Raw genomic sequence first — 27,744 nt, 5'->3', positions numbered from 1 at the left:
TACGTTTCAAATGGTCCAATATTGTTGGAATAGTAACCTCAAACCTTGCTGCTAATTCACGCATAGACTGAGATGGACTCACTTCACTACAGCTTTCAGCCCATCATTACCTTGGTGTCAGGTCGTCCACACGGGTATTTTCAAGATTAAAATCAACAGAACTTCTGGAACCATCGACATACTATGTGCTCATCAGCCACATCCTTCCCACTTTGCTGATACTTCGAGCTGTCTGTGCAGCATTTGTTCCACAATGGAACTCATAGTCAAAAATAACACAAATTTTTGACTTATCCATGGTTTCATAAAAATTGCTCTAAAAAGGATCTGAAAGCAAAAACCACGTGCTTGAAAGAATAAGGATGTACCTTCACAACAAAAATAAAACAAGAGTGTCAAAGTGAAAATGTCATAGATATCAACTATCAAACTTAGTACTTAAGGAAATCGTACATTTCATACTTCATGACCTAGTACAATTAAAAAGACAAAGCATTTTTTGGAAGAGTTTCCTCTTTTCCATTAAATGTAAATAAAAAGTTACAGACCAGCCTCCCCATTGGCCAGTAAGAATACATAAATAAAATGACATAAAAATACTTTCCTTTTGTATGTCTTCTCAGCTTTTGGTACTGAAGTTATACTGGCCTCAAAATTCTGTAGGCACATAATCCCATATGTTTAACTCCCTGGTTTAAACGGCCTGTAGTGGTCACTAGGTTCTGCATTGAGCCCTCACTGATACACAGCTTTAGAAAAGTCAGGGAGATTAAAAACATCAAAACCAAGAAAATGGGCAAAATAAGTATAAAGAACTAAAGTAAGGTGGAACTACATAAAAGTATACAAAATTTAAAATTGTTTTAAAGTTTCAGAAATTTTCTTTTAAATATAATTTTTGGATCAAAAAAAAAAAAAAGGCCTCATAAAGTGTTTTACTCCAATTCTCTTGACCAGGCAAAGACAGCCCACTGCCTGTTTTCAGTCTTATTAGAACATGCCACACTTACTCCATATTGTCTAGGGTTGCTTTTATGCTACAAAAGCAGAGCTGGGTAGCTGTGCCGGATGGTATGATCCACAAAGCCTAAAACATTTACTACCTAGGCCTTCAGTTTGCCAATCCCAAAGAACAGGAAAAAAATACATATACCTCAGCACCCTCACAGCTTGGCAAAGAACTGGTGTTTATGAGGTGCAATCAATGTTCTATTATACTGACTAAGATGATCACGTCACGCTAATACCATAGGGTTTTGGCTACTTCCCTGGCTCCAGATCTACTCAGGATCCTCATGAGCTATTTAACATTCTATTTAAACTAGTATTGCTACTTTAAAAACAGTAAGTCTCATCACTAAATTATCTTTCATCGAGTCTGGAAAATTCTGTCATTCCTTTTCTTCCAGTCTCTCTGCCCCGGAGCTCTTAATTTTCAAACATCTTAACCTGTCTCCTATTCTCACCTTTTCTTTATGTTGCATTCTTGCTCTCTCAAGCACTGTTTTATCTGCAATTAACCTGGATTTTGTTCAAATGCCATTTTTTCCATTTAAGTTCCAGCTGGTTCTTTTTATCCCCAGCATCTTGTTCCTCTCTCATGCTGATTCTTTCTTCAACATCTGCAACTATTCTAAACTTGCTTGTGTGACGTGGTTTCCACATGAGGGCTCCATTCCTGTCCTGGCTGGCAACTCCGACTCGATGGACAGTGTCCCGTGTGCTGTCATTTGCACATTAGCAGGCACCACTCTGCCCGTGGGAAGCCCCACGAGCCGAGCTGAGAACCTGTGCCACCACAGCAGCTCTGCCATGTGTGGTCGGTCAGATGCTCCAGGATAATGCAGCCTGCGGCATAGTTTTTATGTTAGTTTCTCAACTTCTGGGCCCCCTGGGAAGTACAAGTAATGTAAACTAGAGCCCCCAACATCCCTGAATGGTTACAAATTCTTAGAAAAGATTTCCCCCTCCCCAGAACCCATGCAGACACAAACTTCCTGTGAGGCCAGTGAACGAACGGACTGTTTAGTCTATCTCTTCGCTGGAGTATCACCCTTTAGTGGGACCAGATTGACTGACGAGAGGTCCCACCCCCATCTCACAAGGAGACACTAAGCCTCACTTTCTGTCCCTATATGGGTTGTTAAAACCCACAAATAAACTTGGCACGGTGTCACACACCTATAATCCCATTTACTCAGGAGGCTGAGGCAGGAGGATCACTTGAGCCCCAGAGTTCAAGATCAGCCTGGGCAACATAGCGAGACTCCAACTCAAAACAAACAAACAAACAAACAAAAAACAAAAAACCAACAGCAAATGTCCCCAGGACAGGCACAACATTAGCTCAATAGCCAAGTAAGTTGGGTTTTACATCGTTTTCATATTTGACCCCAGGTATTTCTCTTACCTTCTACAAGTTCAGTTATATATTTGTAAAATGTTTTATTCCATTTTCTAAGGGTTTTGTAGTAACAGGTTTTAGGGTTATCTCTTCCACCATATTATCAAAAGCCAAAATGAAATTATAACACATTACAAATAACTACTTCTGTTCAAAGTCACCAGTTAGGACAACCAATTGCTATTTTTGACCAACCAGTTCCTATGCCCCCAATTTTTGCCTTACTTCCTCCCTCCCTCACAGCCTATGTTTGACTAGCTGACTCCACTACAGGTGAGGAACACGGTTCAGGCCTAAGTCAGTGAGCAGAATCCCCTCCATGGCCCAGAGATGGAAGCTGAGTTCAATGAGAATAAACCCCAAGACTGGTTTGGATAGGGAAGAGGAAACCCCACTGGGCTTTTCTGTAGGGCAGAGATAAACAGGCTCCTAGAGGGGGACCCCTGAGAGGGGCTGAACCTCACAGAGACCATAATGGGGGGAGGAATGGGACCTGTGGCCAACACTGAGCCAATACTGAGGAAGTGAGAAACTAGATCCTGGACCCAACTGCTAGAGCCATCAGATCAAGCTTTGACTCAATACCGTCCTATCTCCTGATTTTTCAGTTCCATATACTTTCTTCCTTGTCTAAGCCACTGGATTTGTCAATCGAAAGTATTCTTAATGACAGTCAAATACCAAGTGTTCAAAGTTCAATAATGAAAACAAAATTTTACTTGCTCACCTGGATAACCAATTCCTTTGGCATTTGCATAGGGAACCCCGGAAGATCCAGGGCTATAAACAGGATTCATGATTTCAAGAACTAAAAGAGAAAAAAAAGTCATTTAGCCAAGCTCTTTTGTCCAGCACCAGTCCTAAAACAGCCAGAAGCAAGAGTCCTTTCCCTCTCCTACTGTAAAACAATGCATTTCATGCTGCTCCAACCAGCACAGAACAGAAAAGGAATGCCCAGTGTCTGGAAAGCTGCTCAACAGGACTTTGTAAACTCTCTTTTACAACTCTCTTCAGCCTGTCAGAAGCTAAGGGGGACAAGTGCTCCTCCTACCCCTACTTAAAACAAGAGAAAAATTCTACAAATAACCTAAATATTCTTGTAACAGAAAAAAATAGTTAAGTGAACCAAGACATAGCCAGAGCATGAATTGTCATGCCAGCTGCTTTTTAAAACATACTTATAATACATAGGAATGATACAATGTTAAGTAAAAAAAAGTACGGTACTATACTGCATTACCCAGCATGATCCCAAAGTCACACCTAGGTGTACAGCACGTGCACTTCTGGCACAAACAGAAAAAAGTCTGGAAGGAAATACATTAAAATATGAACAATGACTGTTTCTAGATGGAGTAGGTTTAGTGTTCCTTTTGTAATTTCCTGTATTTCTTAACTTCCATTAAATATATTTTTTTACTAAAAAGGACAAATTAGCTACAGCCCAGCAACTCTATTAACCCACTCAATGCTCTATCATTTACAAGTCTTTTTTTCCCTGAAAAGTTCAAGAATTTGTACAGCTACAATGATTCTACCCCTTTCCCAACACAAGTAACATTCTCGTCAGTATCTCCAGCAAGCTCTTCGAATTTTACTACCTGGTGTGTTCCTGAAGTGTGAGCTCTCACTGCTCCTCATCTGGCAAGTCACTCACTGACTTACACAGCTGCAAAACTTAGGGCAATCTCTAATTTAAAATAACAGCAGTGTGTGTGGGACAGGGGGGTCTATGGAACTCTCCGTACCTCCTGCTCAATTTTGCTGTGAACCTAAAACTGCTCTAAAAATAATCTATTTTTTAAATTAAAAAAAAAATAAACTGTGCATTTATTTCCTTGTTTAGTGTCTGCCTTCTCCACATCGCCAACTAGAATGTAGTCCATGCAAGCTGGGAACACGCACTTGGTTTTGTTTATTGTTCTATCTCCAGTACCAATAACAATGTCTGGTGTAAAATAAGGTGTAAGGACCTACTAACTTTCTAAAAAACACATACACTTCAGAACACTCTAGGTATCAAACTCCATTACAAAGACAAAACACAAAAACAAACTACTGCAAATTTTCAGCTCACCTGACTCATTTAGAATATTCACAACCAAGCAGACCAGTACAAAGAATAACATAACAGGTCCTTAGCCTCTGTAACAAGTTCTGGCCTAAGTTAGGAATAAATTAGCAACATCAATTAATAGGACATTCATTACCTGAACAACTGTCTAGTTTTTTCAAACTTCTAAACCAAAACCAGATGCCAAATTTGCCATGACATCCACAACTATGGCTAAGTGGTAAGTCTTGACCACCACTGTCCAAAAAAACTTTCTGCAGTGATGATGTTCTTCTCTCTGTGCTGTCCAATGTGGCAGCCACTTGACAAGTGACGACTGAGCAGCTGAAAAATGTGGCTTGCAGAGGATCTGATTTTTCAGCTTTAACTTCAATTTAAATAGTTACGTGTGGCCAGGCACTACTGCATTGGAAAGCATAGGCCTACAGATTACAGTAGAGAGAAAGCAAGAATAGAAATGCATAGCAAGTAAATAGGACAATCAAATTGCGTGTTTTAAGCCACAGTTGAAGAATATACAAATTAGCAAAGCCAATCCCCATTCCCCTGCACTTTTAACCCATTCTTGGCAGATCTACAACATAAAAACTGTGCAGCCTTTCAAACACTGCATCTACTTCTCTGGTTCAACTACCATCTCCAGAAAAGTGAAGATGGGGTCTTGTTTTGGGCTGGGCAGTGGCTCGTGCCTGTAATCCTAGCACTTTGGGAGGCCAAGGTGAGAGGACTGCCTGAGGTCATAAGTTCGAGATGGGGTCTCATTCTGTCACCCAGGCTGGAGTGCAGCCTCCCTGCACTCTAACTCCTGGGCTCAAGAGATCCTCATGCCTCAGCCTCCTGAATAGCCAGGACTACAGGTGCGACCCCACCATATCCAGCCAATTTTTCTTTATTTTTTGTAGAGACAAGGTCTCACTGTGTTGCCTAGGCTGGTTTCAAACTCCTGGCCTCAACGCAATCCTCCCGCCTTGGTCTCCCAAAGTACTGGAATTATAGGTGTAGCCACTGTGCCCAACCTAAATTTTATTTTCTTAATTGAATTCAAGATAAGCAAAGCACTATACAAAGGCCTTCAAACAGGAAGTCACAGTCCCTGTTCTAAGTTAATAATCTAGAAAAGTGTTGTCTAACAGAACTGTCTGCCAAGATGGAAAATATCTCTGTGCTGTCCAAATATGGTAACTGAACTTTTAGTTTAACTTTAATTAACTTAAAACAGTCCCATGTAGATGACAGCTATCGTTTTGGACAGTGCTAGCCTATAATTTATAATGGTGATAGAAGGCAAAGACTGTTAAGAGTTACAAGAGAATAAAGTGCTCCAAGGATTGAATAGGAAGAGCAAAATTTCAATGGGGGAGGGGAGGAATGGTCAGGAAAACTTGATTAAGGAGCCATCATTTCCAATAAGCAATGGATAGGATCCCAGCCAGCCAGAGAAATGAGAAAATACAAGATGCATTTTTGGAATATTGGGCAACTGGGTTTATCCAGAGCTTAAGCTACATGTAGGGAATCAGCAATAGATGGTTACAGAGACATAGGTTAGGTTACAAGCATCATGTGGAGACTCTTAGATGTGGGCTGAGCAGGAGTTATCACATGGTAGGCTACGAAGCTCACGAATAGGACAGCAGTTAAACACACAGTTACGGCGGCTCATGCCTGTAATCCTAGCACTCTGGGAGGCCGAGGCGGGCGGATCGCTCGAGGTCAGGAGTTCGAGACCAGCCTGAGCAAGAGCGAGACCCCGTCTCTACTAAAAAATAGAAAGAAATTAGCTGGACAACTAAAATATATAGAAAAAATTAGCCGGGCCTGGTAGCACATGCCTGTAATCCCAGCAACTCGGGAGGCTGAGGCAGGAGGATCACTTGAGCCCAGGAGTTTGAGGTTGCTGTGAGCTAGGCTGATGCCACGGCACTCTAGCCAGGGCAAAAAGAGCGAGACTCTGTCTCCAAAGAAACAAAACAAAACAAAAAAAACCACACACATAGTTACCATATGATGCCACAATTCCACTCCTAGGTACAAACCCAAGAGAAGTGAAAACACAGGCCTATACCAAAAGTTGTACAAGAATATTTATAACAGTATTCACAATGGCCCAAATTGAAAACCCAAATGAAGCACTGAACACCAGGAGGCTCTTCTTCCATAATGACCTCATAGTCTAGACCACTAAAAACACAGTTCTACTCTACCCTTGCCACTAAAAAATTTCATAGAACCACACCTGAATTCTAGTAAGTTTCAAACTAACCAGAAGGTATGTTTCCTGAAAGCATTTTTTACTTCCCGAGAGACTAAAAAATATTTCCCAAAGTGATTAAAAAGTTTTAATGAATTAAAAATTACAGGTAGAGGCTGGGCATGGTGGCTCACGCCTATAATCCTAGCACTCAGAGACGCCAAAGCGGGAGGATCGCTTGAGGTCAGAGTTTGAGACCAGCCTCACCAAGAGTGAGACCTCGTCTCTACTAAACATAGAAAGAAATTACCTGGGCAATGAAAAGAAAAAAAAAGAAAAATTAGCAGGGCATGGTGGCGCATGCCTGTAGTCCCAGCTACTTGGGAGGCTGAAGAAGGAGGAACCCTTGAGCCCTGGAGTTTGAGGCTGCTGTGAGCTATGATGATGCCACTGCATTCTAGCCCCGGTTACAGAGCAAGACTCTGTCTCAAAATAAATAAATAAATAAATTACAGGTAGATTAAATACAGCAGAATTGATAGAAGAAAATGTTGCCATTTCCTCTCCAAAAGCCAGTAACATCAGACACATTGTCTGTGAATAAAGGCCAAAAATCTCCTTAACACAGACTGCCACACTAGAAAAAAAATTGTTTTCCTTGGGGCCAGGGTTCTATCTTCATTACGAAAATAGAATAAAAAACTTCTAAAACAAAATTTAATGACAAATTTGTTATTTTTTATTGTTTTCTGTGTGAGTTATATGCAACTTGAAAAATAGTTGTGGCTCCCAAGCTGAAGAGATATGAGTTATATGCTTCAACAAGGCCCCGGACTCAAAACTAGCATGAGTTAAATACAACTCACACGGCACTTAAGTGTTAAGTAACTTCTTCAAGGCCGGGCAAGGTGGCTCCTGCCTGTAATCCCAGTATTCTGGGAGGCAGAGGTGGGAGGATTGCTTGAGGTCAGGAGTTCAAGACCAGACTGAGCAAGAGTGAGACTTCATCTCTACTAAAAACAGAAAAAATTAGCCAAGCAACTAAAAGTAGAAACAAAAAGAATTGGCCCAGCATGGTAGGGCACGTCTGTAGTCCCAGCTACTCAGGAGGCTGAGGTAGGAGGATTGCTTGAGCCCAGGAGTCTGAGGTTGCAGTGAGCTGGGCTGAAGCCAGGGCACTCTAGCCCGGCGACATAGGGATACTCTGTCTCAAAAAACAAAAAAACCAATTTGCTCAAGTAATGAGAAAGATTCCCTGGAGAGACTGAGCCAGAGAATAGGGAAAATACCTTGGTTGAGCACCATCTCCCTGCATCTCACACAGTGCCTGGCACAGAGGGAGCTCCTAAATACCTTTCAAATGTTCCTGAATAACTGAAAAACTTTACAATAGAAAATATCAGACTTTCATATCAATAAACGTTAACTCAGGGCATTTATTTAAAATTTAATTCAGAATTATCAAAACATATCTGTTTATCGATTAGTGGGCTTGAAACCTAAATTCACTGATCAATCTTAACATCACTAACAAACTACTTAATATTATGTGCATATGATGAAAATATGAATTATTCTATACCACCTAAGATGTACTTTTACAAAAGTCAAATGGCGCCTATGCACCTAACTTCCAATTTACAGGAAAAGACAGGAGTTGGAGGAATATGATGAATGAAACCATGAAGCAATCAGACAAACCCCGAAGGTGGGACATTCTAGAGGACAAATGACCGAATTTCTTCAATAAGTCAATGGTGAGGGAAAAAGGGGGAGGGAGGATTGTTCTAGATTAAAATAAATTTACACGTAAAGGCAATAGATGGATTCTGTTTGGATTCTGATTTAGATTAAAAAAACTATAAACAAATATTTTAAGGATATTTGGGACAAAACTGAATATGGGCCGTGTATCAGACGGTAGCAAACAATTAAGTTTAAGCGTGATAATGCTGTGGTTACATATAAACATATAATTTTTTAGAGATAACACAGTAAAATATATAAGGATTAAAAATAACATGTTTTATTTATTAATAAAACATTTCTACAAAAAAGGGCAAATACAGCAAAATGCTAATAATCTTTACGTCAAGACGCTGGGTATTGCTGGGCGTGGTGGCTCATGCCTGTAATCCTAGCACTCTGGGAGGCCGAGGCTGGAGGATCGCTCAAGGTCAGGAGTTCGAGACCAGCCTGAGTAAGAGCGAGACCCCCGTCTCTACTAAAAAATAGAAAGAAATTAGCTGGACAACTAAAAATATATAGAAAAAATTAGCCGGGCCTGGTGGCGCATACCTGTAGTCCCAGCTACTTGGGAGGCTGAAGCAGTAGGATTGCTTGAGCCCAGGAGTTTGAGGTTGCTGTGGGCTAGGCTGACGCCACAGCATTCTAGCCAGGGTTCCAGTGCGAGACTCTGTCTCAAAAAAAAAAAAAAAAAAAAAAAAAAAAAAAGCCACTGGGCATATCGATGCACACTGTACAGCTGTCAATTTGCATAATAAAAAACTAAAGAAAAAACACACCATCACCAATCTGCCTGAGATTCTATTTCCCAGTCTGATTTGCTGTGAACCAAGGACCCCAATGCTAGATCCAGAGGGTACCACTTTTTTAAAAGTTTCCCATTTGAAATGACTCAACTGTCAGAATTCTTAGGGATGGATTGACACCTGCATCAGAATAGACAAATCTCACATTTACCTTTGAAAAGATGACAGCAAAAATACCTTAACTTGAAAATTCAATAATAATCAGAAGAAAAGTATTTTTAAAATGAAAGACTCATCACTACTACTTTCTCTAGTTTAAAATGACCCATGATCTAAGCAAAGTTCCCACACAGAATAGTAATTATGAAATACTAAAATGCCAGGCTTTTAAAATTTTGTATCAACAAACCTAATGTCATGGGGCTTAAATTCTCTCTCTCTCAGAAACAATAATATACAAGATATAATATTCTTTAGAATAATCAACACTGGAAATTCTCAGTAATGTCTGACATTACCAAGAAAGCACTACCCCGTCCCAACTCTACCTTTACTATTAATGTTTGGATTCTAGAAGCAATTCATGTATTTCTGCACCGTACAATCAGACAAGACAGACTTCAAAGACAAAGACACAGAGTAGAACACAGACATGCAGAAAAGTACTACTCTATTATGCTGGTGTACTATTGTTTTAAACTTGTTGTCAGAGGATCCAGGAAAAGAAACTGTCTACGTAAGACAAGTTTGTTAAACAAAAATTTCCCTTTAAACTATAAAACCTATAAAAAAATTAAAATATTTTAAAATGGACTCCAGATTTTCTCAACTCTAATCCTCTACCTCTGTGACATTACACTACTTTTATTTTCCCTATGTTTGAAATTCAAATAATGTTGACATTACAATTCTATCTAACCTTAAAATGAAAATGAACTGAAAGGCAGTTGTAGAGCAAACCCTAACACACATATGAGAGCCTGGTAAGACATGGGCAGTAACAGAGTCTGCTTCCTCCTTCCCAGGTTCCAGGCACTTGACTTACACACACAGCATAACCCTTCCACTATTCCTAACAGCAGGAAGAAGGGGGAACTACCTGCCAGGGCATTTCTAGTTACTGCTGCACAGGGAACACCCAGGAGAGCCCAAATGAAGTAGGAAGTCTATGACTTTTTTTGTGTGTGTGTGAGACAGAGTCTCACTCTGTTGCCCAGGCTACAGTGCCGTGGCATCAGCCTAGCTCACAGCAACCTCAAACTCCTGGGCTCAAGCGATCCTCCTGCCTCAGCCTCCCGAGTAGCTGGGACTACAGGCATGTGCCACCATGCCCGGCTAATTTTTTCTATATAGTTTTAGTTGTCCGGTTACTTTGTTTCTATTTTTAGTAGAGACAGGGTCTTGCTCTTGCTCAGGCTGGTCTCGAACTCCTGACCTCGAGTGATTCTCCCGCCTCGGCCTCCCAGAGTGCTAGGATTACAGGCGTGAGCCACCGTGCCAGGTCGGTAGTCTATAACTCTTAAAGCCTGGGAGCCTTCTTCTAACAGACCTTAACTTTCATTTAGTCACAATCACAACCAGTTTTAACCCATTCTAAAGCTTTCTTGCATGCCAAAACACTCCAAAATGTTGCACGAGTAACATGTGCAAACACTCTACTGAAGTTAAGCCTGCTTTATAAAGACTAAGAGAAGCAAAATCTTCAGTTTCTGCAACACTAGCTTCAAAATTAGGAAAAATAGCTTTAGACTGCTCAACTCTTGACTGTCAAAGCAAAAATAACCCACTACTTCTTCACCAACCCGAGTTTTAAAATGTGTCCCTATTATTTACTTACTCTAAAATGTTTCATCCAGAATATTTGCGACTAATCTTAAATTACACAAGGATGACTTGAAAGTTTAAAGAGTTGGAACTATATAAACCTTTTCATTTTCAAAGCTTTCTTGCATGCCAAACAGCCGCAAATATTTTTATGTTTGACTTCAATGATTAGACATTAACTAATACAAACCATTAGATGCACACTTAACGTTCACATACACCATAAAGGAAAAATACCCTACTTGTTGGCACGAAGTAAAGGTGCACTCTTTTTTAAAGTTAACCCAGGCTGTGTCATGAAACGTCCTTTCTGATGAAAATCTTAAAAGCCTAATTTAAGTCATGCCTTTTTAAGCTGGGAGGAGGCTGCGCAGTTTCCGCCAAGCAAGCGGAGTAATTTTTACTTTGTCGGTAGACAAAGTGAGTAGTTAGTTATACATTCGAAATGATTATAATCACAACGCAATGCTTCACGGTTGTCATACTAAAACATTGTCCCGATCTGCTCTAACTCCAACCTTTAAAAGGCCAAGGGAACATTCTGTGCCATGAACCGCCCCTCGTCGGCCACCTGGGCGGCAGCCTCGGGTTGCCCCGACGCACCTGCCCGCGCCTCCGGGCCGCACTTAGCTCCGCCCCTTCCCCCCCCGCCGGCCAGGCCGGGCCGCGGGACAAAGCGCCGCCGGGACCCCGCCCGGCGCCAGCGACCCCGAGCCGCGGGCCCGACCTTGGCGCCGCCCCGGGCCGGCCGCACAAAGCGCCGCACTTCCGGCCGCCCGCCCGCCCCCGCTCACCGCGCGGCGGTGCCTGGGCCTCAGCGACAGCGCACGCCTGCCCGTGGAGGGCTCGGCCTGGGGCGAGACGAGGGGTTAGCGCTGCGGACGCCGATCCGATGCGCGGCTGACCCACGAAGCCCCGCGTCCCCGCCGCCTGCTGGGCGCCGCGCTCCGCTCGCTCGGCTCGGCCCGGCCCGCCTCTCCGCAGCCCGCGCTCCCCGCCGACGCTGCGCAGCCACCAGAGCCACCGACCTCACTTCCGCCCGGGCGCGCCACAGCGGGGGCGCGCCTGGCACGTGACCTCCTGCGTGCGCGCTCCCCCCGGCGTTCGTGGGGCGCCCGGATGGACGGGCTGGGGCGCATGCCGAGCGTTGAGAGCTGCCGGCACTTGTGTAGACCGTTTCCCCTCGCGTCCTTGGACGCTCCTGTCAGTGCAGTGTAGGCAAAAGAGCATATCGGAACATAGTATAGCTTTGTATTCACTTGTAGGAGAAGCATTTGGTTCCGCACCGCAGGAACCTTTGGGGGGACCCCGCGCGCGAGCCGCAGGCCGGGACGAGGGCGCTGCGCGTCGTGAGGTGACGTCACGCCCGCGACGACTCACTTTAGGTTAGGAAACGGGCGCGCGGGGTCGCCGGTTGGCTGAGGAGCGCCTACTCCCGAGGGGGAGGGCGGGCTTTCCCCTGCTTCTTGGTGGTGGGAGGAGCACCCAAGCGCTCGCTGCCCGGGTAGTGCCGTGGGCCGATGCCTGTCGGTCCGCCCCGCCGCCACGCAGGCAGCGCCGGCGCCTACGCGTTGCCAGCTGCGGTGCCGACGGAAGATTCTTCGGGTGGTATCTAAGATAAGATTCAAGTGAGGGTAAAAATAGTTGGAAAGGATGCAGCTTCTAGGGCACTGTAAATGACAGTTTTGAATAAAATTGGGACGTTACGCCTTTGCATATATCCGTGGAATATAAACACTATGTTGATTTGATTCCCACTATTCCCATTTAAAAAATACATAAATTGCTCTATAACTACAAAATTTCATCATTCCTTTTCCCCCTTGAACGCCCATCTGCATTTCACTGTCCCCACAGAATTTTACGCTAATACATACTCACCTGTTGAGAGTCTTTTTTTTTTTTTAATCACTTGTATCTGTCAGGATAGCTAGGAAATGCTTTAGCAAGAAGCCCAAAATCTCAGTGTCTTCACACAAAAGAATTTTATATGTAAAATATATATTTTAAAATACAATTTTTATAAGTCTTACGTTTATAATTATAATACCTAGCAATAAACTTTTATAAGAATGATGATCTACGTGAATAAAATTTTAAATAACTGGTGAAGGGCACAAAAGAACGCAACACAGGGGGAAAACATCACATTCTTGCATAAGTAGACCTAATGTCAGAAAGATGTCAGTGTTCCCTAAATTAATTTATGAATTTAACACAATCCCAATAAAATGCCAATAATTGTCTTAACTAAAGTAATTGTAACTTACACATGGGGAGAAAATTAACAAGAAAAATCAAATGTAAGAATATCTGCCAGGAAAACACTGAAAATAAAGAGTAATAGGGAGGGGACCACTAGACCTACCAGATATAAAAATATATTTAAAAGCCTCAATCAATAAAGCAACGTGTCACTAGTGCATGAACAGAGGCCATGAAATATACTACACAATCTGGAAATATACCCAGGTAATTTTGGAAAGTTGGTATCTGATAAAAAATAGTGTCTCAAATTACTGAGGATAAAGATGGACTGTACAATAAATGGTACTGGGACAAAAATATACCCATCTGAAGAAATATAAAATTAGACCTATACTTCATACCATATACCAGAATAAAATCCAAATTAAAAAAGATATGAATGTATAACCATGGAATCATAAAAAGACAAGAACAAAACATGGAGAAATACCTTTTTAATTTTGAAGTAAAGAAGATCTTTCTGTCCGGGTGCAGTGGCTCACACCTGTAATCCCAGCACTTTGGGAGGCGGAGGCAGGAAGATCGCTTGAGGCCAACAGTTCAAGTTCAACATAACCAGACCCTGTCTCTACAAAATCTAGAAAAATTAGCTGGATATGGGGGTGCACCTGTAGTCCCAGCTGCTCAGGAGGCTGAGGAAGGAGGATCACTTGAGCCTAGGAGTTAGAGGATGCAAAGAGCTGTGATCCTGCCACTGTACTCCAGCCCAGATGACAGAACATAACCCTGTCTCAAAAAAAAAAAGAAGGCAGCCTTTCTAACTATCACGCAAAATCCGGAAGCCATGACTATAAAAGACTTTGGTTAGCAAAAAGCACCTTAAAGAAAGTCAAGGCAAGTGATTAAAGAAAAGAAATAGTCTTAACATATATATCATAGACAAAGGACTAATCTCAATATTCCAGAATTGAACAAGAAGATCCTACAACCTAAGAAAAATGAAGAAAATTCACTGAAATCCAAATTTAAAAAAATTTGAATGTATAACCATGGAATCATAAAAGGACAAGACTAAAACATGGGGAAATGGAAGTACAAATGGCTCTTAATCATATGAAAAAATGCAGCCTCATTTGTATAAAGAAAAATGCAAGTTAAAACTCTTTGAGAGAGCATTTTTCCACCTTTGATTGGCTTGCTTCCAAAAAATTGACAGTTCACTCTATTGGTGCGGCTGCCAGGAAGTGGGCATCCTCAGACATGGCTGGACTGCACAGGAGACCATCTGATGATGTGTGTCAAGATAAATACATAACAAAACTTTTGACCCAACAACTCCACTTCTGGAAGTTTGTGTACAGAGATACTTGTAGATGTGTAAAATGAAATAGGTCCACACTTGTTTATTGCATCATTGTTTATAGTAACAAAACACTGGGAACAACCCCAGTGTCCATCACTAGGGGAAAGATTGAATAAACTCTGGTTCATCCAAATGGTGAAATACTTTATAACTTGAAAAAGAAACAGAGAAACTTTCTATGTTCTGAAGTGGAAATACCTCCAAGGTAGATCTTTCAAAGAAAAAAAGGGATAGAACTGTATTAAAGAGGATTGGGTAAAAGGGTGGAAATGAAAAAGTATACTTGCATTTACAGAATATTGTAATATTTCAGAAATAACTGACAGCAATGATTTCCTGTGGTAAGGCAAGGACAGAGTGGGCCCTGAGTAGGTAGGGGACAGGGATGACAAAGATAATTTTCATGTTAGATTTTTTTTTTTTTTCGAGACAGGGTCTCTCTCTGTCACCAGAGCTAGAGTGCAGTGGCATCATCACAGCTTACTGCAGCCTCAAACTGCTGGGCTCAAGGGATCCCCCTGCCTCAGCCTCTGGAGCAGCTAGGACTACAGGCAGCACCGCCATGCCCAGCTAATTGTTCTATTCATTGTAAAGACAGGGGTCTCACTCTTGCTCAGGCTGGTCTAGAGCTCCTGGCCTCAAGCGATCCTCCTGCTTCAGCCTCTCAAAGTGCTAGGATTACAGGTATGAGCCAACACAACCAGCCTCATGTTAGGTTATTTTAAAACATTTTTGAATCATGTGAATCCATTACCTATTCTAAAATTAAATTAAAAACAAATAAAAATCTCACATTTTTTCTAGGAATGTAAATTGTATAATCATTTTGAAAAAAGGTCTGGTCGTTTCTTATAAAACTAAACATGCATCAATCTTACCATTTTGCAAATTGTACCAAAGAGAAATGAAATCATACATCCATGCAAAGACTTGTACAGAAATGCTCATTGCAATTTTATTGATAATAACCAAAAGTGGAAAGCATGCATGCATCTGTCATCAGGAGAACAGCTAAACTAGCTCAGAAGTATGCTGGGGCCACTTGTGACAGCCAAAGGACAATTTTCAGGAATTTTGTAAGCCATTTGTGAAGTGCAGCCATTATAAAAAATTATGTTGTGTAAACAGTATTAAAAACAAAGGCAATATATGCTCAAAACTCATCCCTTCCTAATTATTTTGTTATTACTTCTCTTAAGGTTCTTTGTGTCTGTTACACCTGCCTGTGGACATGCCGTACAGCACCGTGTTGCCGCCTTCTCTTCTCACCACCCTTCAGCGATGCTGTGCTGGAAACCTGAAATTGTGGTTTCTGTGGCAGAAATATTTATCCCATGAAACTATCAAATAATACTAATCAGGCCTTGATTTATTGTCCATTGATTTTTCTAGACTTAAGAATGTAATGGAGAAAATGTTGATAATACAGATTGAACTTAAAAGTGGATAGCATCTGTGGCCTTCACATGAATAGCACAAAAAATTTAGGAAATATTATTTTAATATTCAAAACACTATTACCCAATTAAAAAAGAAGGCACTTATTGACAGACAAGTGAAGTTCCACCATCATTATTTTACTTTAATCTTACTAGTTAACATAAAGGAAAATATCAGTCAATTTTCATGTCAAGCTAACCCAGAGAACTATGAAACATATTAATGATAAATTGCTGTTTTAAGCCATTAATTTTGGGTTAGTTTGTTGTGTAATAATAGATAATCAGAGCAGCTCTCTCCTGAGTGGCAACTCATCCACCAGTCCCAGGTAATGAAATCAATCTAGGGAGTCATTGTATGCATTTAAAAAATGAACTAGAAACTAGAATGCAAAATAAGAAAACAGAGTGCATGGCACAGAGTAAGTGTCATTTTGTTATAGGTTTTTTGGTTTTCTTTTTTCCTTGAGACAAGGTTTCACTTTGTTGTTCCCCAAGCTGGACTGGAGTGCAGTGGCCTGATCATAGGTCACTGCAACCTCAAACTCCTGAGCCTGAGTCATCCTCCTGTCTCAGCCTCCTGAGTAGCTGGGACTACAGGTGCAAGCCACTGCAGCCAGCTAATGTTTTTGGTGTTTTGTTTTGTATGATTTTGTTTTCTATAGAGATGGGGTCTTACTATCTTGCCCAGGCTGATATCCAACTCCTGGGTTCAAGCAATCCTCCTGCCTTGGCCTTCCAAAGTTCTAGGATTACAGGCATGAGCCACCATGCCTGGCCTATTATATGTTTTTAAAACAATATTTGTTTTTTACATATATATTATTGTGATGGTTAATTTTATGTGTCAACTTGATTGGGCTAAGGGATGCCCAGATAGCTGGTAAAACATTATTTCTGAATGTGTCTTTGAGATTTTCTACAAGAGATGAGCATTGGGATCAGTAGAATAAGCAGATTGCCCTCATCAATGTGGGTGGGCATAGTTCAATCCATTGAGGGCCCTGATAGAACAAAAAGGTGGAAGAAGAGTGAATTTGCTCTCTCTGCCTGAGCTGGGATGTGCTTCTCATGCCCTCAGACATCAGTGCCCCTGGTTCTTCAGCCTTCAGACTTGGACCACAACTTACATCATTGGCTCCCCTGGTTCTCAAGCCTTTCAGTTTGCACTGGAACTACACCACTAGCTTTCCTGGTTCTCCATCTAGCAGACAGCAGGTAGTGAGATTTCTCAGCCTTGATGATGACATGAGCCCATTCCATAATAAATCTCTTTCTTATATCTGTGTATGTCCTATTGGTTCTGTTGCTCTGGAGAACCTTGAATAATACAGTTACATACTGGGTTACCAAATAAACTTATTTACTTTTAAGTTATAGTCAAAAAGTTTGAAGTCTTAGACTTAAATGCCTTAAGTCTAAGGTATTTGCCTATAAGTGGGATTGCTTGGTCCTAGGGTACTTGTATCTTAAAACATATTAGATAGTGCCAAATCGTTCTACAAAGTATTTCTGCCAAGCTACACTATCTCTAGTAAGATATGAGCTCTGGTAGTTTCATATATTTGTCACATTTGCTATGACCTTTTTAATTTTTACCAATCAGGTGAGTTTCAAATTGCATCTCATGGTTCTTTAAATTTCCATTTCTTGTATACACAATGTACATCCTTGTAAACAATTTTTCGACAGAGTTTCTATTTAGTATGAAACTATGGGATAGTTGCCTCAAAATAAAATTACTGGTTTAAAGAGTATGAAGTATTATGAAGCTCTCAATATTATCAAAATTTTCTCCACAACGGTTATACCAGTTTATAGATGCACAAGCAGTGTATGCTAGTGGTCATCTCATCAAATCCTTGCACATGGGTGTTTCATTAAAAAGCTTTAAAAGTTTAATAATTTGATAATTATAAAACTATATTTCATTTGTTTTGATTTCATTTGTTAGACTGCAGGCAATATTCATTTTGTTATTTAAAAAAATTCTATGAACTTCTTAGAGAAAGATTCATTTTAAAATGTTTTTTGAGTCTGGGCGTGGTGGCTCACACCTGTAATCCTGGCACCCTGGGAGGCTGAGGTGGGAGGATTGCTTGAGCTTAGAAGTTTGAGATTACACTGAGCAATGATGATGCCACTGCACTGTACCCTGGACAACTAAACGAGACTGTCTTCAAAAAAAAAAAGTTTTTTGAGGCCAAGGATAGTGGCTCATGCCTGTAATCCCAGCACTTTGGGAGGCCGAGGCAGCAGGATTGCTTGAGGCCAGGAGTTTGAAACCAGCCTGGGAAAACATAGCCAGATCTTGTCTCTACAAAACATGTAATAAAAAATTCAGCTGGTTGTGGTGGTGTGCGCCTATAGTCACAGCAGCTAGGAAGGCTGAGGTGGGAGGATCACTTGAATCCAAGAGTTGGAGGCTCACTGTAGTGAGCTATAATCATGCAACTGCACTCTTGCCTAGGTGAAAGAGCTCTGAAAAAAAAAATGTTTCTTGCATTTTCATTTTCTCTGCTGTGAATCATTCATTCATGTATCGTTTGACAGTTCTTGTATTGGAGTCTTAGTATTTCCCTTGTCAATTTATTTGAGTTAGTTCTATAAAATGAGGGTTTAATAGGAAAATAGTACTGTTTTCTGTTTACTGTGTAGCTGGAGGCAAAGTTCTTTTTTTTTTTTTTTTTTTTTTTTTTTTTGAGACAGAGTCTCGCTCTTTTGCCCTGGCTAGAGTGCCGTGACGTCAGCCTAGCTCACAGCAACCTCAAACTCCTGGGCTCAAGCAATCCTCTTGCCTCAGCCTCCCGAGTAGCTGGGATTACAGGCATGCGCCACCATGCCCGGCTAATTTTCTCTATATATTTTTAGTTGTCCATATAATTTCTTTCTATTTTTAGTAGAGATGCGGTCTCGCTCTTGCTCAGGCTGGTCTCGAACTCCTGAGCTCAAACGATCCTCCCGCCTCGGCCTCCCAGAGTGCTAGGATTACAGGCGTGAGCCACCACGCCTGGCCTTGGAGGCAAAGTTCTTGACAGTGCAAAACTGTTTTGGTTTAACATGTTGGATTGAGAATAGGGGTCAGCCTCTCTTGCCTTCCAGGGCCCTATTAAGGAAAAGAAAAGGTGTTTTTTAAAAGAATGAATCCTTAATAGTTCTGGAAAACAAGTTAAGGGTGCCATCAGTTGCCTGGACATTTTGAGGTGATTGAGCATGATAGAAAATATTTGGGATTGGAAGCTTTGGATTCCAAATGGGAGACCAAGAACACACTTTGTCCCTCCTTAGACTCCTGTGAAACAGATGATAGATGTTCAGTAACTGAGAAGCAGACAGCAAACTGAAGCAGGAGCAGAGGTGCGGGTGGGGCTGGGGGAGGGCAGGCATTTTCATGTGGATGGATGAAATAGGCAGAAAAGGCTGCAACCCAGAGCAGGAGTTGGGGGAGAAAACTGGACAGAAAACTGCGGAGAGTTAGCTACACTTCCCGCAAAGGGTGTTTCCGGTTGGGTCTCTCAGGCAGGGGTCGTTACAAAGGATGGAAAAATAGTAGGAAACAGAAATAAAAAATAATACGCAGAGCCAAAGATATAGTTTATAAAGTAAAGGTTTATGAAGACAGACAAGGAGGGTGTCTGGAAGACTACAATCTCTCCCGCGGAGAATGTAACCAAGACTGAACTTTTACACAGGTACTTATAGGGCAGATACATGTTCCCGTTGTCCTTTTACACAATGATAGATAGTTTGGTTCAGGGTCAAAAGTCATCTAATAGGCTACTACAGATCATTCAACTAACTCTACCTAGGTAAACAATGAGTTAAATCTTCTTAGGGTAAACTTCTAGGTTTATGATACGGCCATTACTTTAGCAAAAATAGAGACATTGTGGCTCTGGTTATTTTGAGCTTAAACAGATTTGAGAAGTCAACATGAGTTGTGCTTTATTTTGCTTATTTTAAACGCATAGTTCATCTGGGCCCCACTCGGGCAATATATCTGTTTAATCAGCTCTCAGCATATTTCATAATCAGCTCTCCTCCCCGGGAGGTCTGTCTTTGTTGATCAGCTCTGGCAACCTATGGCTCTAGGCAAGACCTGCTTTGTCTTTCAAAACAGGTGAGAACCATAAGGCCCAGCTTACAACTGTCACTTTGAATGCAGCTGTTACTGACCATTGAGATGCCCTCCTGAGGCAACGCATCTTTTAAATATGCGAACTAACATGCTTATATTTTTCTTTTAGGCAAAGCCTTGCTTGACTTCTGAAATCAAATCTTGTCTCTAAAAATACAGGGGGCATTTCTATAAATCAGTATTCTTAGGCTCAACAGAAAGCCAATTTACTAAACCAGAAAACTTACTAGGGGATACTCCCTCCTCCAGTTTCTGGGACACCTACTTAAACTGAACTGGATTCAAATATTACTTTTTCCTGTTGTTTATGTGATGCATATTCATTATAGAAAATTTGGAAAATGCAGAAAGTTAAAAACAGTCATCCACAGTCCCATCACTCAGACAATATATTAGCGTACGTTTGGATATTCCAAATCAAAGCCCTGAAAGGTCCCTAAGACTAACGGCCTTACTGAGAGCCATTCAAGAAGCCTAGTGATCACCGGCAACTTGCTCATGTTCATCCATGAGTGGAAGAACCAGGAAAAATCTCATGTGATGCCAGTCTCTGAACTCTTGTGTTGACTAAGCCACAATCTCTTGCAAAAGATCAGATTGCAGGCATTATAGGATTCCCCAGTCTGCATTTTTTCCCACCAGAGTAGAGCTAGGTTAAGACAGAGGCCCTTACTGGAAGAGTTTGGGATTTTGAAGACCAATAACAACAGGACTTTCCCACAGTTTTTTTTTTTTTAAGTTTTTTTTTCCTTTTTTGATTTAGATGTACTATGTATTCCAAAAGGTGAACAAATCTTAAGTGTTTAGCTTGATAAATTTTTGCTTACACACACGTATCCACAATTCACATCAATATATAGAACATTTCCAGCATCCCTTAAGCCCCTTCCTAGGCAGTACCCCTGCCCCACCCCCAGAGACTCCACAGGGACTTAAATCATCTTAAAAGTTTACCAATAAAGATAATTAACATTTCTTTTTTTTCTTCCATTGCCTTTTTAAAAAATGTACTTTTCATTTTGGAATAATTTTAGATTTACAGAAAAGTTACAAAGATAGTATACCTTTCACACAATGTAACATGCTAATGTTAACATCTTACATAACCATAGCACGTTTGACAAGATTAAAAATTAATATTAACTAAGCTCAACATTTTATTTGGAATTTATAAAATTTTCACTAACATCCTTTATTCTGCTCCAGGATCCCATTCAGAACACCACGACGTTGCATAGGACAGTTTCTCAGCGTTTTTGTTTTTGAGACCTTGACAGTTTTGAGAAGCGCCGGTGAGGTATTTTGTGGAATGTCCCTCAACTGGGACTTATCTGATGTTTTTCTCCTGGTTGGAGTTGGGTTATGGTTTTTTCTTTAGATCGTATCAAGGGCGACTGTGGTACTGTCAACATGTCTAGTCACTGTTGGCGTTAACCTCGATCACCTAGCTGAGGCAGGCCTGTCGGGCGCTTCCACTGTCAGGTTACTTGCCTCCCCTTCCACGCCGCTCTCTGGAAGGTCGCTGCGCTCGGCGCCCGCCAGCTGCGTGGGAAACGCCTACGCCGCCCCCCCGCCCCGGATTGGAACTGCTCTAGCAGTTCCCTCCGTCGGGAAGATTTATCCCTTCTCCCGTTTATTTATATCAGTTCGGACGCTAGTACATGTTCCATTCTAGGTTATAACTTAATCCTCTGTAGTTAATTTTGCCCCTCAAATTGTCGCAGGTTTGGCCGTTGTGCGCTTTCAGGCCGATCTCGTGTCCTCCGACGGCCCGATTCTTCCCTGCGTCCGCGCTTGCTCTCCTCTGGCTCACGGGGGGCCGCAGCCCTGGGTCACCGTTTCTCCAAGGAGCCCGGCCCTTTTCTTACAAAGTGGTCCTTAGAAACCAGGGTCGGTGCTCGCGGACTGACAGCCTCCCGCCGCCCACGCCCCTGCCGCGAGACCGCCCCGCCTCCCGCCTCCGCGGCAGTTCCCGGCAGGTTCCGCGCACCCGCGCATGCGCGCCTCGCGTGACGTCAGGGCGGCGGCCAGGTCGCCGGACGTGCGGCGGTGGGAGCTTTGGAGCTGCAGCTGCGTCCTTGTTCTCTCCGCCTGGTTCGCGCGCGGCTGCTCGAGCGTTCGCAGGTGAATGTTCCCATCCGGTCTGGGCGACTTCAGCCCCTTCCCCCTCAGGCCCGCGCCCGTCTAGAGCCTCCCCAGCCCTGCCAAGCTCGCTCCTGCCCAGCCTCGCTCTCCCCCGAGGCCCCCGCACCCCCCCCTCACCTTCCCTCTTCCCGGTGTTCCCCCGCCCTAGCCTCCCTAGACTCGCCCCGCGGGAGCCCTCCGGGTGGACCTTCCCCCCGCCTCACCAGTCCCCGCCCACCCAACTCCTCTCTGGCGTCCCCCTCCCGGCGTCCCCCTCCTAGCTTCTGCTGGAGCCGTCCCGCCCCGAGCCCACCGCGCCGCCGCAGCCCTGCTCCCTCCTGGCCGCCCGTGAGTGCTCCACACGTTCAATCGCGGGGACCTGCCGCTGCCCTCCTTCCCGCAGGTCTCCCACTTGGGGTCTCGGATGCCCGAACTCCACCCCTGCTGCCTCCTGCGCTTTAGGGCATTGGAGCTTTGTCTGTTCTCCCGGAAGGAGATTCCCCCTCCCTGGGAGTCTGGAATGGGTTTGAAGCTTTGCACTCTAGTTGGGGCCGCCCCGGGTTCATTTCATCTGCTTTTCGTCTTGCAATGTCTTTAGTTGTAGGTGCTTGGTGTATCCTTTATTATCTTTTTTACGTTTGATTCTCTTATTCAACGAGATCGAGAACTCCGGAGTTCAGGGATTTTTATTTCGTGTCAGCTTAGGTTTTTCCCCCCTTAAACTTCAAATGTAGAGGAGTTTACGTAGAAGAGGCTTCATAAATGAGCTAATAGTCAATTTCCGATGTTTCAGGGTGAGTGGAAGAAAGAAATGAGGTGGGACGGTTACGTTGTCAAAAAACCTAGGGGAACATTGTTAATTGAAAACGACACTGACTCTCGCTCCCAGAGAATCTTTCACTTTTTTGTGTGCCCAGAGAAGGGAGGAGCGCTAACAGCCAAAGGGAGGAATATTCCGTGGTTTTCTGTGGCCTTTGAAAGAAGCACTGCCAGTGCAGGAAGTGACTTGTCTGAAGTCACATGGGGAATTAGGATCTGAGCTGGGACTGTTAACTGCCTGTTTACTTATGGTCCTCAATATTTGTTGAACAAATTAATGACCAAAAACATGTATCCGTGTGTCTGTGCAATGGGTGTATCTCCCTAATGGCCCGTGGGTGCATGGAAATTGTGCCGTGACTAATGCCACTGTGGTGTTCAGGGGCGTTCCCTGGGCTGGTTTGCTGGATGTTGATTGATAGGACTGGGGCTTGGGAAGAGACCCTCTCTGGCTGGGCAGAGACTTTCTGGGTTTCCCTTGTGCTTGGTGTTTACTCTGTGTGGTAGTGATCTCTTTACCTGGCTCTTCTCCCTTTCGCACTGATCTCCCTGAGGGTGGGAATCAAACGTGTTTTGCAGAGTCTTCCTGGCTGACAACACAGTTAGGCTCTTTGTAAGTGGTCTGTAAATGTTTACTGAAGGAGGCTGCAGCAGAGAACTCAGAACCTGACAACAGTTCTTTACTAGCATTATATTTTAAGGGTGTTAGCACATTCTAAAAGTAAATTTCCTGATAATCTGAAGGACAGTGAGTTTATGAAATGTAAACAACGGCGATATAAAAAGGACAGATATTCTTGTAGTAATCTGTTATTCCTTGGGAAGAGAAGGTTTTTCTCAACTCCTTCTGAAAGCTTTGCTACACTTCTCAGCTTGCATTAATATTTTTTTCTCCTTTGCTCTGCCTTCTGTCTTACTGGATGTCTAAATAAATTAAAGAATTAATTTGTTAGTGTCAATAGCTACCAAAAACTGTAAAGAGTAAACTGTTAAAAAGGTTACAGAAAAGGTGCTAGTTGAACCAGTCTTGTTTTCTTGGCTGTATAATTGCTTCCAAAATTGATCATGGAAATGGGAAATTGGACTTTTCTGCCTCTTTACCTTCTTGGCCCCTTAGGTTTGTTATTAAAAAGTGGTTCCCAGCTGTAAATGGCCAACACTACATGTGAACTGATCTTTAAATGCTGATGGGTCTCACTTAGCCCTTCTGTCACTTCTGTTGTTTTGGTCTATACCTGGGACTTCTCTTTGATTGTCCTTTACTGTCCTTGAGGAACAGGGACAAGTTTTCCTCCTTTTCATAAGAAAGCCACCTTTACAGCTAAGAGAGCACTAAAGAGAGGAAGTGGGATATTGGGAAGAGTTAGTTGTGAACAGTTAACCTTGAATTCCAGCTCTTGCAACAAAAGAGTAATGTAATTATAGTCGTTCTCACCATCTGCTACAGGGCTGTTTGGACATCTCATTTAATTCTCACAGTAACCCCATGAGGTAACTAGTTGTGTCTTGTTCATCGGGTAAGAAAACTGAGACTTGGAGAGTTTTAGTATCTTGCCCCCAAGATCATACCAGTGAGTAGAAGGCAAAGTGGGCTTCAGGCTCAGAGCTGTCAGATTCTAAAGGCAGTGTTTTCCTTCCATCTGTTAACTTGTCTGTTTGGAGTCAATGCTTTTAAAATGACTTGAATTTAAAATAATTTGAATTGTTGAATATGGTTTATATTTTAATACTTTCTGTAGGTTTTATTTGGATGGAAGTGATGTTATTTTGCAGATGTAAATAGTGAAGTGTTGAAATAAGTTATAGAGTGGTGTGGAATTCAGCACACTAAGGTAAAGTCAGAGACTAGTTTGATTATGTATTCTGGTTTATTTTTTTTATTTTTGTTCTTTTTCCCCTCTAGGGAATGTTCAAATTTTGATCCTCAAGGGCATTTTAACTTCTTAAGTCTTCTAAGCCATTTGAGAAGCAGCCTGATGTCCTTGTTTCTTTAGAATGTTTTTGGCAAATTTTGGTCAGGGAGATAGTGAATAAGTATTAATAATAGTAGTGGTAGTAATAATTACTGTGGAAGTGGATACCATTGTTAATGGAAAAAAAGCCAAACTCTGTAAAATAATTTTAAAGAGATTTACCCGGAGCCAAATTGGAGGACCATGACCCGGAGCCATGCCCAAGAAACCTTGAGCAAGTGGACTCCCTGTCTCCCTGTGGCTGGGCTACAGTTTGGTTTTATACATTTCAGGGAGACGGGTTACTGGTAAAGTCATAAATCAATATGTGGGAGGCATACATTGGTTTGGCCCGAAAAGGTGGGCCATCTGGGGGGGGGGGGGCTTACAGGTTATAGGTTGGTTTAAAAATTCTTTGATTTGTAATTGGTTAAAGACATGAAGCTTTGTCTAGAGGCTTGGAATGTTTTAAGAAGCTCTTAATCAGAGATTAAGCCAGAGGACCTACATTTGTTGTGTAAATTGAGGACCTACAGGCTTCACTTGAATACCCTTAGGCCTGTTAATGGGTTACTAAGGATGTCCCCAAGAAGGGAGGGGATCACGATGAGGCATGTCTGACCCCCTTCCTTGTGGTGGGCAATTTAGTTTCAGGATATTCCTTTGGCCACAAGGGGGTCCATTCAGTCTGCCGGTTGGGGGGATGAGCCTTAAAATTTTATTTTAGTTCACACCATGTATTGAATTTTAGTGCCTGTCAGGTACCAGGCCAAACATATATTATCTCACCCCATTTTCCAAACATCTTATAGGTGGGGGATTCTCATTTTATAGATAAGAAAACTAAGGCTTAAAAAAGGTAAATAATCTGCCCAAGGTAATTCATAACTGATTGAGTCAGGAGTTGAGCACAAGTCTTTTGACTCCAAAGCCTATATGCATAAACATTAGGCTTTATGGATTTTTAAAAGTATATGAACAAAATCATACTTTATGATTTTTGGTTGCTAAAGATACTCTCTCAGTTCCTCCCCCCAATTTAAAGACAAAAGTGAAGAACTGTCGGAAGGTTCAAGTAGCTGGATTTCATCTAGGTTTTTTTTTTTATTTTGGTATGTTTGAACATAATTTCAATTTTGCTTACATATTTACATTTATCAAAATAATACATGTACATAGATTGAAAAGCCAAACAGTACTTTAAACCTTAAAATAAAAAATATCGGTCCTTTGCCTACCCTCTTTAACTAGAGACAACCATTTTCACCTTTCTTAGCTACTTTTTTTAGTATTTACTTTTATATTTTATGGATATGATAAAATTGGTTTAGGTGTGATCTTTCCACTTCCCTTCATATAAGACTTCTGCTGCTGTAAAACATTCTTCAATCCAATCTACCAGATAGTCAAAAACCTTTAGATAATGTACCCTCCCCTCAGTGTTCTGTCCTACTCTAGTCTGAACTGGTATTTTTTCCAGGCTTGCGGCACAGCTGTCTTTCTGGGAATTTTCTTTCTCTTGGTTCCTTATCGAATGGACCCCTAGTTCCTCTTGGTTTCTTCTATTTTTTTTTTTTTTTGGAGACCGAGTCTCGCTCTTTTGCCCTGGCTAGAGTGCCGTGGCGTCAGCCTAGCTCACAGCAACCTCAAACTCCTGGGCTCAAGCGATCCTCCTGCCTCAGCCTCCCAAGTAGCTGGGACTACAGGCATGCACCACCATGCCTGGCTAATTTTTTCTATACATATTTTTAGTTGGCCAGATAATTTCTTTCTATTTTTAGTAGAGATGGGGTCTTACTCTTGCTCAAGCTGGTCTCGAACCCTGGAACTTAAACAATCCACCTGCCTCGGCCTCCCAAGTGCCAGGATTACAGGCATGAGCCACCATGCCCGGCCGATTTCTTCTATTTTGATGAAACATGTTCACTAGGTTCTGGAAACAGAGTACATGGAAGGTAAATCTTAAGACTTTGAGCACATGTGTAAAAGTCTTTATTTATCTACATGATTAATAATTTGACTTGGGTATGGAATTCTGGCTTGGAAATAATTTTCTCTCAGCATTTTGAAGGCGTTGCTCCAGATGTCCTATGCCTCACTACAGATCCTTTATGCAAGTGACCTCTTTTCTCCTTTGGTAAGTTGTTAGGTTCTCTTCTTTGTCCCTAGTGCTCTAAAATTTCACAGTCATCTGTCGTCTACCTTAAGGATCTTTTAAAATTCTTCCTGCTGGATGTTCATTGGAGCTTTTGAGTCTAGAAATGTTCTAGGAAATGTTTTTATAGTGTTTTTTATGCACTCTTTTCTCTGTGGTTTATCTATGAAACTCTTCCATAAGCAGAATATTTTATATCCTAGGCTCATCCACTAATTTTTTTTTCCCCATATCTTGGCCTTTTTTCCCCTTCTTTATTTCAGAGATGTTTTCTCCCTCTCCATCTTTTCAACTCTTCTATTGAATTTTTAATTTTGGTTATCATTTTTGACTGAGAGCTCTTGAGTATTCCTATTTTAGAACATTTTGTTTTGTGTTTTGAATACAACATCATGTATCATTTCTCTGATGATAAAAGTATTGTCTGATTCCTGTGAGGTTTTTTTTTTTTTTAATCTTATTTTCTTTAATCTCTATCTTTCATGGTCTCAGCTTTCCTCAAATGTCTGATTGTGATGTTGTGAAATACATATTTGTTCTTCATCCCTGACCTGGTTTTCT

General features: G+C 42.0%; 2 protein-coding genes across 3 annotated transcripts in view; one reads left to right on the top strand and one right to left on the bottom strand.

The window, feature by feature from the left end:
• FAM168B (family with sequence similarity 168 member B) overlaps positions 1–12,008 on the bottom strand; it is a 37,171-nt gene extending 25,163 nt beyond the window's left edge. Inside the window, exons 1-2 of the mRNA XM_069464983.1 lie at positions 11,780–12,008; positions 3,132–3,212 (exon numbers count right to left, since the gene is read on the bottom strand). Of these exons, the coding sequence (XP_069321084.1) occupies positions 3,132–3,201 (70 nt within the window). The 5' untranslated portion in view covers positions 3,202–3,212; positions 11,780–12,008. The remainder of the gene's footprint in view (positions 1–3,131; positions 3,213–11,779) is intronic.
• A 10,157-nt stretch (positions 12,009–22,165) lies between these two features.
• Positions 22,166–27,744, top strand: part of PLEKHB2 (pleckstrin homology domain containing B2) — a 40,932-nt gene continuing 35,353 nt past the window's right edge. For both annotated transcript variants that reach the window (XM_069464959.1, XM_069464943.1), the window contains exon 1: positions 22,166–22,257. The gene's annotated coding sequence lies outside the window, so the exon portion shown is untranslated. The remainder of the gene's footprint in view (positions 22,258–27,744) is intronic.

This window comes from Eulemur rufifrons, chromosome 1 (assembly GCF_041146395.1).
Source record: "Eulemur rufifrons isolate Redbay chromosome 1, OSU_ERuf_1, whole genome shotgun sequence".
NCBI lineage: Eukaryota > Metazoa > Chordata > Mammalia > Primates > Lemuridae > Eulemur > Eulemur rufifrons.
The sequence above is the reverse complement of the archived record's forward strand: the minus strand, read 5'-3'. Positions and strand labels throughout refer to the sequence as shown.